Source organism: Pyrus communis, chromosome 6 (genome assembly GCF_041283825.1).
Source record: "Pyrus communis isolate YQ-2024b chromosome 6, ASM4128382v1, whole genome shotgun sequence".
In the NCBI taxonomy this organism is placed as follows: domain Eukaryota; kingdom Viridiplantae; phylum Streptophyta; class Magnoliopsida; order Rosales; family Rosaceae; genus Pyrus; species Pyrus communis.
The window spans coordinates 1,250,044-1,266,272 of NC_142570.1; the positions used below are offsets into that span (position 1 = coordinate 1,250,044).

Genomic DNA, 16,229 nt, shown 5'->3' on the forward strand with positions numbered 1-16,229 from the left:
TCCAACTGGAGTGCGAAACCAATTCAAAATGATCTTCCGGAAAGGAGTGAGCTACACGGCCAGTTTGAAGAGAAGAATAGGCACAATTGAAGAATCAAATGTCATTAGCTCAACTGTTTTCTTTCTCCCAAAGATAAGGAACTGAAAATGACACATTTGAAGGATCATATGAACCTAGTAAGTTGTCCAATCCAATTTAATCCTTGGTACCAAACGAGGACTAAGAATGATTTTTGAGCTTGTTAGTGTGACAACGATATCAATGACATGAAAATACCAATCCATTTTTGGCAAAAATTTGATGCTCAAGCTAGGTTTCATGAAAACTATCTGATTAAAGTTTCACAATAACAATTTGTGGTTCAATTCAAACTGCCAGGTAAAATTCTTATTAATCAAAGAACGTGAAGCCTACTTTTTCACAAAACACAATTCTTGAAGATATGCATGAACCCTAGTTTTCATACGACGTATCATATTTTCCTAATAAACACTGTCCTATATACATTGGATATAGAGAGATTGGGAGAGATTATAGAGAACTGTGAAGAAGAAAAGCTCCCCAAGCCTCGGGCTCCCTCATCAATGGCGCGATTCAAACAGAAAGAAAGGGAGAGAGAAGGGCGGGCGGACGGCCGGGGTCTGTCAAAAAATAGAAAATAAACCTAGTTTATCTTATTATCTTAACATTTTGTTCAAATGATAACTTCAGTCCTCATCCTTCTCCTTCATTTAATTTCATTTGCTATAAAGTTTATTTTCTTTTTTGTTGTTGTTGGATAATCTCCCTTGAATATGCATTAATAAAATAAGCCAAATGTATTGTCGAAGAAATTTTGTTTACAAATAAAAGTATAGCAGATGAGATTAATATCAGTACTCCTATTACGGAGTCGACTAACTTAAACTTGAATGCAAAAGAAGATACATGGCTCTAACTGACTTAATCCACATTTCATATCCGCCTTTTGTGAGTTTTATTAATTACCACATGATTTTTTCCGTGTATATATAGGTTTGACATAGATAATTTCTTCTAAATAACGTAATTGTATTAATTTTTCCCTTGGGAAATGTCCGCTTAATCAAATTTGAAAACCATCGAGTTGATCAAGTTCTCCATAATTCTCACCCATTGCTACCTCGTGTATAATCTGTTATTTCAAGTACCATGAATAAGTGGCAGATTCAAGAAATATTATTTGGGAGTCAGTAAGAATAGTGCGTAAATTGGCGTTTCATCGAACTTTGGTAAGCCTGAGGTTGTTTGCCAAGTTATATTGCATGCATGTTGACAAATGTCAACATTTCTCGAGTGAGCATGTCAACTGATGTCAGTAACTTTTGAGCAAGCATGTCAACAAATGCTAACCTATGCCCAGTGAGCTTATCACCATATGCCCATAACACATACTAAGGCATGAGGCTAGTAGCTACCCAATCAGTGTCCATAGAGGTAATTCGTCCAGCAATTAGAGGGCAGCTTTCAAGGGTATCTTGGATTTTCGAAGGATAACACCTAGCTCTTCCATAAAGAATTTATGAGCTTGGGAATTATTTAGGAAAACTCAACTCACATTCTTGTATTAAATTTGCTCAAAACAATATAATATAGAAGTTATGACAGTAATTGCACACTGGAAAGGCCTCTGATTTCCTTAATGAGTAATGTTATTCATACCATGTTTTTGTACTACATTTTCATACCATCTTAGGTGGCATTTGATGTGGATAGCCACATTATTTGAATTAATCAGATTTTTAAATTTAGTTCATTATTTAATAAACTAATAATTAAGATAAACTAGTTAATTAAATGATGATTGTGGTATACGATGAGTCTTTCTCCTTCCTTTCCTTGGGTTTTGCAAATTTTTCAAATGATGTGGTTGTCCACATCAGACGTAGCTCTAAGGTGGTATAAAAATATGGTATGAATAACATTACTCTTCCTTAACCCAACACAATGGATACATGACATTTGACAATGGACACACTACTGCAGACAATTTTTCACATTAGTTTGCTAAAGAGAAATATTACAATCTAAAGAAAAAGGGATACTAGTACTAGTCAAAGTGAATCTAGTTTCTTGTAACAAGCTAGCGAAAGAACTTTCTTGCAACGATGATGTTGCAAGTAATTGATATCTTAAGTAATCAATCATGTTAAAGTTGGTTGGTGAATCAAATTAATGAATTTTTTTTTTAATTCTATCTTTGTTTCTTTCACATGATGGCGTCATGTACGAAAATCAGTATCCACAACATTACGTGAAAGATATGATAGATTGTCATCGTATTATCTTTGGTATAAACTTCTCTCCTATGATAAGTATATGTAATTCATATATATATTGAGATTTAATATTGTCCACACTCCACACCACATTGTTCTCCTATATTTGCTCTCTCGTGTTTTGATATTGCGTTACAGCATTCTCGTATCTGAAGGAGAAGCAAAAGGAGCAAATCATTTTAAAGCGAAAGAAAAGGGTTTTGATTTCATCAAATCAAATTATATAGATCCAAATCTAATCCCACAACTACCAAGGGTTTATAAACTTAGAATAAATCGTGCACAAGTACCTACGAAATGTGCATGTGATTGATCCGTTTCTCTGTAAAGTTCATGTGCTTCAGTGAATGGGCTACGCGTCAAAATTTCAACTCTCTCCACGCACAATTGAGATATAGATGTATTATCCACACATCATTTTTTATTTCTTACATACTCTTTATTAATTTTTATCATTTAATATTTTTCAATTCATCTGATCTGACGGCCGAAATTAGAAGGGTATGTGAAAAGTAAAAAGTGGTCTATGGATATCACATTCCTTGAGATCTTCGTTGTGTCTGAAGCTGACAAACTCGAAGATTTCAGAACACTCATTTTAAATCTTACATTCATTATTAGCTCATTTTACTGATCCACCTCGTACGATCAAAAGTCTTGATCTCTCTTTCTCTCTCTTCAACGACAAGAATCTCTATGTCTTTGGACTCCGACTCCGCCAATGTAAATTCCAGAGAGGACCTCGGCTCTTCCACGCGTGCATAGGAGCAATATATTGCATTTTCTTTTTGTTTTTTCTTCAGATTTAATTTTAATTTGACCAAACTGGACCTTCATTTGGTTGGTTAACACAACTTTTGTGTTGCATCTACCAAATTTACTAATTACCTATATAATTGTATTTGCAGAGATAAAACCCATTTACTTGGTTTAATCCCATGAATGGTGTATAATTAAAGAGTAATGCTATTCATACCGTGTTTTTATATCACATTTACGGTCACATCATTTGAATTAATCAGATTTTTAAATTTAATTCATTATTTAATAAACTAATAATTAAGAAAAACTAGTTAATTTAATGATGATTGTGGTATACGAGGAGTCTTTCTCCTTCATTTCCTTGAGTTTTGCAAATTTTTCAAATAATGTGGCTGTCTACATTAGATGTCATCTAAGGTGGTATAGAAATGTAATATAAAAATACGATATAAATAACATTACTCATAATTAAGGGTTCTCCCTTTTGTCTTTGAAGTCACTTTTGTTAGAAGCAAAACATAAGGGACAGATCATGTAACCAGCCGAAGGCAGGGGACAAATCAAGCATTTCATTGAATTTATACTCAAAGGTGATCAAGAGACGTGACTTAGACTAGGTTGTGAGAATAGTGTGTTCATTCTTTTACACTCGAGTTTAAATTTTTTTCTGTAAATTTAATAGTTTAGGTTGGTTTATAAAGATAATGTGCCTGTCAAAGTCCTTAAATCGAGTTCAAATCTTTCTTACAGTAAATTGAAGGACTCAGAATAATGTGTTCAACCGTCGTACTCAAAATCCAAATATTTTTCCTATAATCAATCTTTCATGTTAATTTGTCAAAATAGTGTGTTTGCATTGGAGTTCAAGTCTCTCTCCTCTTATATAATAGTATAATACCCTAACTTAAAGGAACTCTCAAAGTGAAATAGACAACACATAACATACCTCAAGAAGCACAAAGACTCTCTTTACCTGTTCAATATCAAGTCAAAAGCAGAATAAGAGGCGCCAACGTTCAAAAAGCACAAACAAAAAGCCCCAAACTTTCATTCGCACGGCCACAACCAAATGGATCCACCGCCACTACCGCCTCTCCCCACCACAGTCACCACCACCGCAACTACGGCAGCCACTAGCATGCAACTCAATTACCCCGACTCCGTGGACTCCTCCCCTCGCTCCCGCAATGCCGACACCTGGGACGACCCTCTCCCTCAAGTCCCCGGCGCCAAGCTCCGCCTCATGTGCAGCTACGGCGGCCACATCATCCCCCGCCCCCATGACAAGACCCTCTGCTACGTCGGTGGCGAAACCCGCATTATTGTCGCCGAGCGCCACTCCACCCTCTCCGACCTCTGCTCCCGCCTCTCCCGAACGCTCCTCAACGGCCGCCCCTTCTCCCTCAAGTACCAGCTCCCTAACGAAGACCTCGACTCCCTCATCTCCGTCACCACCGATGAAGATCTCGACAACATGGTCGAAGAATACGACCGCACCGCCTCCGCCTCCCCCTACAAACCCTCCCGCCTCCGACTGTTCCTCTTCTTCGTGAAACCCGAAACCGCCGCGTCGATGGGTGTTCTGCTCGACGACGCAAAGTCCGAGTCTTGGTTCGTCGACGCGCTGAACGGGTCCGGTCCTCCGAGGAACCTGTCGGATTCTGCCACCATGGATTGCTTACTGACGAGGAGTGAGAATTCTTGCAATGATTTGGAGGCGCAAGGCGACTTCTTCGGAGACAACAACAAACAGGGCAACCGCGTCGTGATGAAAAATGTTGATAATGTGGTTGTCCATGATGTTCATTCGATCAGTCAAGAGTCCCCATTTGTCGAGAACAGTACTTCGTCATGCGGGTCGTCTACTTCGTCGCCTTGCTTGTCGAATTTACCTCCGATTCGGGTTCGAATGGACGAAAATGGGGCAAGATTGATGCAGGGTGGTAACAGGGGTGTTGGGATTGAGGAGCAGTTTGGTCAGATAAGTACTAGCTATGCTGCTGTTGTTGCTGCTCCGCCGCCAATAGTGGCGATTTCGGGTGCTTTGCCGCCATCTGGGGGTCATATGATGAATGCTTCTGGTGTTTCTGGAGAAAATGTGAACAGGGTAGATGATGAAAGATCATTGGATCAGAGTATGCCGGTCGGACTTCGTAAGCCTCCCCTGCCATTGCCATTGCAGCCCTTGCAAGTTAATAAGGCTGGTGGCGGCGGCGGCGGCGGAGGTTATAGTTTGCCTTCACCGGACTCAGTTACAAGGTACGTGCTTTCAATGTTTGTATCAAATATTTTTTTTTGCAAATGTGGGTTAGTTCAGTGTGCCCGCTTTTTGCAGCTGAGTTTGAATTCTCGGAAATATTAGTGTAGTTTACAATATTGTTTTTAAAAACAAAAAAGATGATAGTTTATACTTGATAGTAATTGCCATGAGTATGAACATGTGCCTCTCAACATTTAGATGTAAAGCTTGATGAGCGATTTTACTTTAATACCGAGAAATTTAGGATCCAACCAACAACAACAACTAAGTTTTATCCCATTAAGTAGGGTTGGCTTTCTTTTAGATGAGGGAAACGTCTATCGTATGCTGTTTCCATGACTCAAACCTTTGGGTCACCAAAGAGCAATATTTCTGTTGTGCCAAGGCTCGCCCTCAAATTTTAGTATCCAACCAATTTTCTAATTTTGTTTTACACAAGCGATATTGGGAGGGGGTATCAAACTGGAGAATTGAGTATAGGGGCAAATGCTCTTCCTAACTGAGTTACAAGTCAGTTGCGTTTTTCCAATTTTTGTTTTTAGAGTTTGGAGATAATAGTTGGATAAAAATGGGTTATATTGTTTGTCCAAATTGTCCAGTGATAGTAGCATTACATCTGCCAACTCTCTCTCCAAACCAATGTACTACCAAGAGCAGATTCAAGCTGCAAACAGGGACAACATCAGAGGTCCTGCTAGCCCTAATACACCCGGCGATGCTTCCGATCCAGGATCTCAAAATCAAGTTCAGCAAGTTCAGGATTCCGGGTACGCTATCCCTCCACAATCAGATCAACAGCAGCAGCAGCAGCAACAACAATTTGTCCATGCCAGCACACATTACATGCACCATCCCGCTGCAGGCCAAGTGCCAATGCAATCTTACTACACAATGTATGCGCCGCCATCACAGCAACAGCCTCACCACCAAATGGATCACCAGCAGTATCCAGTCTATTTGATGCCTGTTGCGCAGTCACAACAATCCTACAATATCCCTATGCAACCTAACATGGTTGACACGAGCGTGGTTGCCTCAAGCCGCTTAACATCCCCAAATCCTGGTTCTGCCGTCTACAAGGACAGTAATATCCCACCCGTTTATCCCACAATGACGGCTTCGCCTGAAGTGTCTGCAAGTGTTTACAAAACGGCTGGGCCACAAACTCCAACATTAGTCCAAGTTCCTTCTAACCAATACTAGCAGCAATATGCGGGGTTCTCTCAAATGCATCACCATCCTTCTCAGTCCATTGCCATGCCTCCGTCTGCAACTGCTAATTACTCTTACGAATACGCCAATCCTCAACATGAACAAGTGTTCTACACACAGCATCAGGTCGCCCCATTGCCTCCCCAATACCAGTCTATGACTCCTGCAGCAGCGGCCGCAGCAGTGGCACTGTCCGAAGAATCGAAACAGCAGCTACCGGCATATTCAGCAGATCAGAACCACACAACCATAATTCATTAGGCTAGAATTACCTTAAATTCACATATATTTGGTCTTCTTTCTTTAATTGATAGTTATATTATTATAGACGTTGCTCCTATGCATAGAATTTGATCTAATAAAGGGAATAGATTTTCTTGTTCTGTCATATTTTTATGGGCTATATATTAGAACTGCTGTCTTATGTTGTATGAATGCTGAGATTCATGTCAGTGAATACTTGCTTCTCTGTACTGATCCACTAGATATTCTCGTCAAACGGGACGGACTTACGTACACCTCTCGGACACACATTTGTGGTGTCTCAGGTCCACAATGTACATAACAACAGGGTTAGCACGGCAACTGAGGAAGGACTTACATACACCCATGGAATGCCACTGTAGCGTTATCATGTGTTTTACTTTTTTTCAAGTGACGTGTATGAGTGATTCAGTATGAATTGACTTGAAATGTATGTAGACCCTCTCCTTACAATTGGCAAAGAAGATGATCACTTTGGGGCTTCATTTAAATTCATATAAATAGACAGCCACTATTGCATGCAGAACATGTAGATATACAGAGTAAACTGAAGATTTGTCCCCCGAACTATCACTTAATTTTCGATTTCCTCCCGAACTTTTAATTGGAAAATTAAGGACTTAAACTATTTTTTTGGCTGATTTGCCTCCTGCTGTTAATTTTTCATTCATTCCATCCAAAATTTTATTAAATGGAAGCATGTGCACAACATGTAAGAGTAGTTCAATCGCTTCATTTTTTAAAATAATTGAAAACCTTAGATTTCTAAAATATAAACTTATGCAAATATGTGTGATTCTATAACTTTTGTGTCTGAAGGTCTAGCGAAATGACACTTTTGTGCACAATGTGTATATGATAAGATTTAACGTTAATTTGGATGAAATATATGAAAAATAACGGTAGGGGAAATCAGCCAATAAAATTAGTTTAAGTCCTTAATTTTCCAATTAAAAAGTTTATGAGGGAAATCGAAAGTTAAGTGATAGTTCATGAGGCAAATTGACAGCTTAGCTAGATATATATAAAGTCACATGGTCTCCGGCACGGGCGCATGCATGCATACATATATATTCATATACACGGGCCTTTAAGGGAAATGATTCTCATTTTTTCCAAAAAATATGAGGATTAGTTGTGGGATCTACTTTGCATTGAGCCTTAATGATCTAAATTGTTCATTTTGCAAGTCTTCATTCATAGATCATCGTTGCAAAAATTCACTTCAATTTGAAACCATTTGTCTATTTAATTATCATGATGAAATTCTAATGTTTCTTAGAAAACAAAGTATTGTCAATTTCTTTGAACTCAATTAGATGCCTCAAATATTCTGATTTGGCTAATTCTTTGCAAGGATGATCTATGATATGCAACTTGAAAATAGACAGTTCGGATCGTTAAATTTCATTTGGTGTGAGCCTCACAACTAACTTCATTTTTATAAATAAAAATAAATAAATAAATAAATAAAAACTAGAAATACTAGTTTGGTACTGAAGTACTTTTATAAAAAGTGGGTATCAAAAAAATCTGAGCTCAAAAAGGTGTTTGGTAAACACTTAAAAACAGTTTATTTTCACAATTTTGGATGAAAAAAAAACTAAAAACGTGAAACAACAAAAATGAGCTTATTCTCACAATAAACAGACGCATTTTTTTTTCAAAGCACAACAATACCAAAACTCCCATCATGTGTGTGTAATAATATAGGACTGATCCATGTTGGTTGGTGGCGTTGGCATATCGTAAATAACATAAAACTTGAAATATTTTATAGGGGCATCGTGGGGGAATCCGCATTTTCTGACCTTTTCTACCATATTTTCTGAAAAGCCAGATGCAGAGCTGGCTCCATGTCCATATAGTTTAGTACTAATCTAATCGAAGTTTTGATCGTGGAAAGTTAAGTACTATTTCGATAGTGTAAAGAATCATGGCTAGGGTTTACTTACAATGTAAGTATCGATAACCTTAGTCAGCTCGGGTACCATTTCAATAATGTAAAGGTCAGTACTCTTCCAATAGTGTAACGTATCTGAAATTACTAAACGCCGGATAGCTTTCACCCGGGCTAGGATATTATCGCTCTGTGTGCAAACCCTCCACTTGAAGTGCACAAACTACCACTTCAAGCACATACACAATTATTATTCAACAAGTGTTTGCCCTTATCAGTGCTGTGAAGCACCAAAGGAAAGTTAGGAGCCATGATCATGACATTATGTAAGGTCACTTTTTAATGTTGTGGAAAGGTGACGACCACGATATGTTTTTTTCTTTTTGCGCGTCTTGTGGATGGTGTCTAGCCCAAACAGTTTAGGAGATATTTAAAATGATAGGTCTTTTATAACCGAGTATTGTTATTCACAAACTCTTTATTTTTGACAGTCGGTTCAATGAATTGAAAATGTTCAATATCAAAAAATTAACAAGGGTGAGAAGTAAAAATGAGCGTCTGAATAACATTTTTCTTGCAATATTAAATATATTTTACTTTTTTGTGAATGGTGTCATGAGTCATGTAATAAACATGCTAGGGCTTTCATTCTATGTAGTTCAAATTCAATGACCTTTAACATAGAGAGAAACTTACATGCACTTTGGAATGCCGCAACGGCGCTCAGCCCAATATTAGAAACATACGAGAGGTATATGTAAACCAAACCCTAAATCTACAAACTTCGTAGCCACTAGCCCCTTGATCCAACTTGGGGCCGGTGGCAAGCCCTTTCCTCATGTTTCTATCCTCCATCCTTTATCTTCTTATAGATTGTTGCTTGTTTATTCTTCATCAATATGTGCCCCATTGGTGAGCTTTTTTGTGAGTCCTTCTTCGCGAGTATTTTAATTTGGTGTTGGTGTGTCATTGGCTCTTTCTGGGTTACTTTGTTGGAATAGATATCTTTGCTGATGGTTGTACACAAAATTCATGTTGGCATGAACACTAGTTTGTTCGTTGTTAATTCTTTTTCAAAGTCAACGTTGCTCATTGTCAAAGAGTGTCTTCATGTTCGTTCTTTTCAAGACTTGTATGTATAATTTCTCAAATATTAATTCGCGAAGTGCTTGACCTTTTCATTAGGAATGAAATTTTTTCTGGCTTTGGAGTGTCATCTCAATCCTCTAAGCTTGGGTGTAGATGACTTCAAAACTTTAATGCAATAAAACCCTATCGTTTCATCTAAAGACATTCTGTTTTTTTTCCCTATATTTCGGTCCCCGACTCACATTATGTAACAACCCGTCCCGATTATTTAAATGGATCTTGAATCGGGAGGGTATTGTGGTAATTTTATTTGGAAATTAGGTATTTTATTTGTGATTTTGGGTCTTAAAGTGTGTGCCACATGGGGCCTAATTCCTTTTGGTTGTCCCCCGGCCCTTTTTCCTTCTCTTCTTCTCGGTCCTTCTCTTTTTCTCCGACTCGTGAGCCCTCTCTCTCAGCTCACTTTCCCTCTCATCCTCTCTTCCCTGAGTAGCACACACACAACTCCACACCCATACACCAACGTTCTCTCCCTCAGACCTCATTTCATCATTTGTTCCTCTTCTCCCTTTGCAACTAGGACAGTAACCCCATGAAAGTTGGTGCAAAACAGGGAAAAAATCCAGCGAGTTTTGCTGTTCCTGACATTGATAAGCTTTAGGACTCTTTCTAACCTTTGTTGTAGATTGAACAAACTCTAGTTGGGACTCATTTTAGGTGCTTGGTGAAGGTTTATAGTGAAAACATCACGAGAAGGCTAGACCCAGTCTTCGCGCAAGAACCCGTGGGTTTCAGAGTGTTTTCCAGCCAACTCCAACCACCACACGTCGTGAAAGTGGTACGAACTTCTTCCTTGTCTCTCAGGCTTATTTTTAATGTATACGTTTGGTTGAGAATCGAGTTGACCAGAGCTGGGGAAGCTCCGGCGTCCATTTTCGGTCGAAACTAAGCCTTTGGGCCGTGCTAACCCAAGAGCCAAAACCCATTGTCCTTGGGCCAGGCTACCAAGCCCAAACTTGAAATCCTTTGGCCCAACTATAGGCCCAACTTAAAGACCCTGGCCCAAATACCAACTCAAATGGAACTAGGCCCTTGGGCCACAGAACCCAACCCAAAGTCTAGGCCCAAAACTAGCTGAATGGCCCAACCCAAATTGGAGGAATATTTTGTGGAATATTCTCGTGTCGACTTTTTCGAAATTTACCCAGGACCCTTCTTTAGGTAATTTGATGTCCTGAATCTGTTTCCGACGTCTGTTTTCCCAAATTCATTTGTTTTAATAGAGTTTTATTAATTGGACCCTTTATGTGCTTAGGTGCATTTATTGTGGCGTTTTCGACTTCGCTAGTTTGCATGGCTCTTCGACGGCGAAGTAACTGTGAGTGGACCCCTACTAAAATACATGTTTTAATAGTAGAAATGCATACATGAAAAGTATGATTTAATGGTTACGTGTTATGAAACGTTTTGTGAGTAAATTAGATTTACACTTTATGATTATCATGCTTTACTGAGAATATTTTGGAATACCATACTTTATCGAATTTATGTTCTTTGTAGTATATATGATGGATGATTATATACTATTTATGAACATATTTTTACACTCTTTGTAGTATATATGATGAATGATTATATACTATGAAGATGGTTTGAGATATATGCACATATGTTTGGAAAATGTATATTCAATGTTTTTGTGCTTATCTAGTGGTCATTGTTCTGCCTACGGGCGAGATACTTATATTGGCTTTGGCCAGGCATAGGTTGGTGGCTTCGGTCGGGCGTAGGTTGGTGGCTTCTGCCGTGAGATACTGATACATGATACCACTATTTAGCACATTATACGATATATGTTTCATGAAAGGTTTTATGGCATGCTATGATTTTTGGAAAACCTATTATATATTCTACTATTAGCTTTCATAAACTTTGGAGGTTAGTACGTTATTGAATAACTATGTTTGTACTACTTATTTATCAACTTGGTCCATTCATGTTTGTTTTGCGCCCCCTCAGGATTTAGAATCGAGACGTACAATCCGGACGTCAAGGCATGCCCACTTCGGCATCTTCGAGTCCTCTCGGTGTAGGACCCACTCCTTTGTTCATTCAATTTTATCTTATTTCCTTTTTAGTGTCTAGAATTAGTTGTATACTCTGAACACGTTCCTTAATTGCATATTCATTATATTTAAATTTATAATATTTTGTTTATATTTATTATTTCTCATGCACCCTAATATGATTTCGTCACCTTCATGTGTCAGCCAACGTGTGTCTAGCCTGGTATTTGGAGAATATCAGAATCCAACGTGTCACATTATATCTCTTTTATACTAAAAATATCATGTTTTTGTGAGAGCCGGATTCTTGTCCAACTTTTCTAGTGAAAGTGGTGTGTATTCAAATCAGCAAGCTTAAAGACAAATAAAGGTCGCCACCGGCCCACCGGCCACCGGTGGCCTGTTTTTACTCGAGCTCATGATGTGCAACTCTGACTTCAAACGGTCGCACTGAGTCTCCCCCATTTGGTTAAATAAACCCCCTCAATGGCTTTGAATACGGCGGCCACAAAGGACCCAATACCCACACCACTCTGAACCTCTCTGCAACTCCTCCTTCTCCACCAATGCATTCCCCAGACCTCCAAAGACCTCACCTTTAATGGCCGCCTTCCGCCACCTCTCTCTCACTCCCAAGCTCCCAACTTTCCCACTCCCCGCAACCCCCTTAGCAAAACCCAGGTAACCGAATTCCTTCTCTCTCTCTCTCTCTCTCTCTCTCTCTCTCTCTCTCTCTTTCTCTTTCTCTCTCTGTCTAACAACTCTGTTTTTCCATTGCAGGACCTTGAAGTTGAAGATCACCTTCTGTTTGTCTCTACAGCAATCCAATGACCAAGCTCTCGCAACCCAAAACGCCGCCGTCGACAACCTCCGCGTGGTCTTCGCCGCAGGCGGCACCGGAGGCCACATATACCCGGCCGTAGCCATAGCCGACGAGCTCCAACTCACAAAACCCTCCTCCAAAATCCTCTTTTTGGGTTCACCCAACAGCATGGAAAGCACCGCAATACCCTCCGCCGGCTACGACTTCGACACCGTGCCCACCACCAAATTACACCGCCCAATATTCTCCCCCCAGAACCTCCTCCTCCCCTACAATTTGATCAGGTCCGTCGTCCACAGCTACTCAAAATTGCGCGAATTCGGCCCCCATGTCGTCATCGGCACCGGCGGGTATGTCTCCTTCTCTTTAGGCTTGGCGGCAAAGCTGATTGGCGCCAAGCTTGTGATCCAAGAACAGAACGGCGTTCCGGGAATCGCCAATTGGGTTCTGTCATTTTTTGCAGATGTTGTGTTTGTAGCTTACAATTGCACCATTGATTGCTTCCCGAGTGGTAGGACTAAGTGTGTGGTTTGTGGGAATCCGGTGAGGTTGTCCTTGAAGAAGCAAGTGCCTAAGGCGGCGGCAACAGGGCGGTTTTTTCCCAAGGCCGGCGGAGTTGGGGAGTTGGAGAAAGCTAAGGTTCTTTTGGTTCTTGGCGGGTCTTTGGGGGCTAATGCTATTAACATTGCTTTGCTGAATTTGTATTATCAGATGCTGCTGGAGAATGATAACTTGTTTATCATATGGCAAACAGGAGTGGAGGTTCACAATGAAATGGAGAGCCTTGTTAAGAATCATCCGCACTTGCTATTGACGCCGTAAGTGCTTCTGGTTTTCGGTTATGAACTTCTAGTGAAAGTTACTTCTGTACGATGAAATGCTGAAATTTAGAACTTATTCGTATTTGGAAAGATTGGGGAAGAATTTCCTACATAAGGGTTCCGTAACGAACTTCAGATAATGTTCTAGCTAAGAATGCTTACTTTTATGTGGCATTCATATTCAAGAATCCTGTTAATAACTTTCTCGTAATCCCAAGAGGGTTCAACTTCAATAGTGGTAGTGGACTTTGTTTATCTTCCACCTTTGGTTGTGATGTATGTTTACATATTTTCATTGAAGCTGATGTATCTCTGTATAATGAAGGTTCCTGCATTCAATGGATTTGGCATATGCAGCAGCAGACCTTATTGTTTCTAGAGCTGGTGCAATGACTTGCTATGAGATTTTGGCAACTGGGAAGCCTTCCATTCTGGTACTTTTTTAATTTCTCTAATAAAACATTGGCGTCGGATGACCCTTATTGCTTGATTGTCTGACTTTCATGATATAAGAGCAAATTAACAGTCATTGTTTTTTCCTTTTTATCAGTTTTGATCGTGTTCTTAATAACTGTAATTGCGTTGATTGTATTGCTTAAGGGGAAAATTGAGAATTGGTTTTTGAATTTTTAGATACCATCACCAAATGTTGCTGAAGGTCATCAGTTCAGAAATGCTTCTTTAATGGCGGACTTAGCTGGTACAAGGGTTATAACAGAAGATGAACTTGATTCAACAACTCTTGGGAGTGCAATTGAAGAGATATTAGGTATGTTCATTTTCTTGCCACAAAGTAGCAGTTTCTCCTAGTGTGGGAATCAGGGATAAGTATTGTTTTTATTCGTCATGCTGATACAAAAGATAATTTAGAGTCATGGAAAAATTAGTCTGCGGAAATAATTAAGATCCCTTACATGTGGAAGTGTTTTTCCTATTGAGGGTCGGAACTTTGAAACACTTACTCACACCAAGTATTTTTCCCTTACGTTTTGCGTATATCGTTTTGTAATGGAAGACAGAGTTATTTGAACTACAGGAAGTGCATGTATTTCACCGCTTGTAATGAAAAATTTACTAGATATGATAGATTAAAGGTGAGTAACGTCATTTTGTTATGAAAATGTAGATATCTGTATTTTTACCATCATTTCTTTTTTACAGGGGACGAGAGTAAAATGGCAGAGTTGTCCGAGAGGGCTCTGAAAGCTGCAAATTCGAACGCCTCTACAGAGATTGTACAGCGTGTTCTTTCTCTAGTCAACTTGTCAACAACAAAAGAGAAGTAGAATTTGTACTCAATGCTTGGCAGGACAAGGCCTGAAAGCTGGTTCCTCCGTTTCAAATTGTTGCAGTCGACAGAAGATGAGTTAGCTTGTTATATGCAGAAGCTTTGAGTGTTTCGTAGGTAGAACTTGAGGTCGTGAAATTGTCGATGAATGTAGTAGGCGGGCTAGGTTCCTAGAGTTTGTTTTTCACTTACTGCTTTAGCTTTGCCTAAATGAGTTGCCAAGTTGTTCCTTACCATTGTTAGGCACTTCATTTTCATGCCTGATTAGAAAGAGTAATCCCACACGAAAGAGATTACGATGGTTGTAGCTAGACTAGTTCTGTAACTAATAATGTGGAGTGTACTTTCTCTCCACAATTTTAATAAACCCTTCTTTTTTCCCTATAATTCAAGAGCGGGAATTTCAAGGAGGTTTGTATCTCAGCTGGTTAAGAGTATTCGTTCCTACACCTCTCGTGTTTGATTCTCTCCCCCTAATACAGCAATTGTCAAAAAAGAGAGGGAATCAACAAAGTCCCCACAAAATCAAAGTTGATGAACCAAATTGTTTGTTTCAACTAATGTTTTAGTCCCCACAAAATCAAAGTTGATTAATTTGTTTGTGGAGGAAGATAGACAAAGACGGAAAATGATTCTCTTCGGATTCACTTTGTAGGGATTCCAGGGATCTCTACATCATAGCCGTTCATCGTACATTATGCGGTCACTTTTCATCAGATACTATTTATGTTTAATTTAAAATAAAAATAAAAAAGTCAAATGATTTTTTACCGTACAATACACGATGAATGACTAAGATGTGGAAATCCCTAGGATCCCCACAAAGTGAATCCGAATGGAATCCAATTCCAGCAAAGACAATGACTTGAGAACTTTCTTGGGTACTATGAAGTATTCAGTACTTCCGGTATTTAAATCCTTAGATTTTTGTTCAAAGATATAAAAATCAAAATCTAAAGGTTTAAACATTCATAGTATTCCGGAGCAACAAAAAACAACAAAATAATGACAACCAAACCTTATCCTACTAAGTAAGATCGGCTATATAAATCTTAAGACCTCATTGCTCACGATTTTGCGCTAAACATTCAGGAGCACCGAAGAATTTTTATGAGCAATGTATGTATGCATCATCTACTTATATTTGACACCGAAGAATTTTTATGAGCAATGTATGTATGCATCATCTACTTATATTTGACAAAGCAAACTTTGTCGGTTTGTCCTGGTTCTCTCCCACCATCGGACGGATCTCTTGCAGAAGTAGCTAAAAATCAACAGCAAACTAAGTAGTTGAAGTTGCTGAACAAGCCACGATTGGTTGGTCGATGGTCCATGTCAAGTACAGTGAACACTCAACAACCTACATGATGAATGGCATCCCAATCCTCAAGATCCAAAAGGGAGATATCATTCTTTCTCCATTTGAAACCAAACTAGTTTTTG

The 16,229-nt window shown here is 39.1% G+C and overlaps 2 protein-coding genes across 2 annotated transcripts; both read left to right on the forward strand.

The window, feature by feature from the left end:
* Positions 1 to 4,048: 4,048 nt before the first annotated feature.
* LOC137710241 (uncharacterized) lies at positions 4,049 to 6,920 on the forward strand. The gene is made up of 2 exons (XM_068449173.2): positions 4,049 to 5,319; positions 5,920 to 6,920. The coding sequence occupies exons 1-2, from the start codon at positions 4,130 to 4,132 to the stop codon at positions 6,521 to 6,523; spliced, it is 1,794 nt and encodes a 597-aa protein (XP_068305274.2). The 5' UTR covers positions 4,049 to 4,129; the 3' UTR covers positions 6,524 to 6,920.
* A 5,185-nt stretch (positions 6,921 to 12,105) lies between these two features.
* Positions 12,106 to 15,206, forward strand: LOC137710901 (UDP-Glycosyltransferase superfamily protein). The gene is made up of 5 exons (XM_068450059.2): positions 12,106 to 12,532; positions 12,632 to 13,492; positions 13,821 to 13,929; positions 14,129 to 14,264; positions 14,657 to 15,206. The coding sequence occupies exons 1-5, from the start codon at positions 12,453 to 12,455 to the stop codon at positions 14,779 to 14,781; spliced, it is 1,311 nt and encodes a 436-aa protein (XP_068306160.1). The 5' UTR covers positions 12,106 to 12,452; the 3' UTR covers positions 14,782 to 15,206.
* Positions 15,207 to 16,229: the final 1,023 nt, after the last annotated feature.

Coding starts and splice junctions, on each gene's coding strand:
- LOC137710241 (XM_068449173.2), top strand. CDS start 4,130: ATGGATCCACCGCCACTACCGCCTCTCCCCACCACAGTCACCACCACC. Junction 5,320..5,919: donor TCACCGGACTCAGTTACAAG/GTACGTGCTTTC, acceptor CAAATTGTCCAG/TGATAGTAGCATTACATCTG.
- LOC137710901 (XM_068450059.2), top strand. CDS start 12,453: ATGGCCGCCTTCCGCCACCTCTCTCTCACTCCCAAGCTCCCAACTTTC. Junction 13,493..13,820: donor CCGCACTTGCTATTGACGCC/GTAAGTGCTTCT, acceptor TGTATAATGAAG/GTTCCTGCATTCAATGGATT. Junction 13,930..14,128: donor CTGGGAAGCCTTCCATTCTG/GTACTTTTTTAA, acceptor TTGAATTTTTAG/ATACCATCACCAAATGTTGC.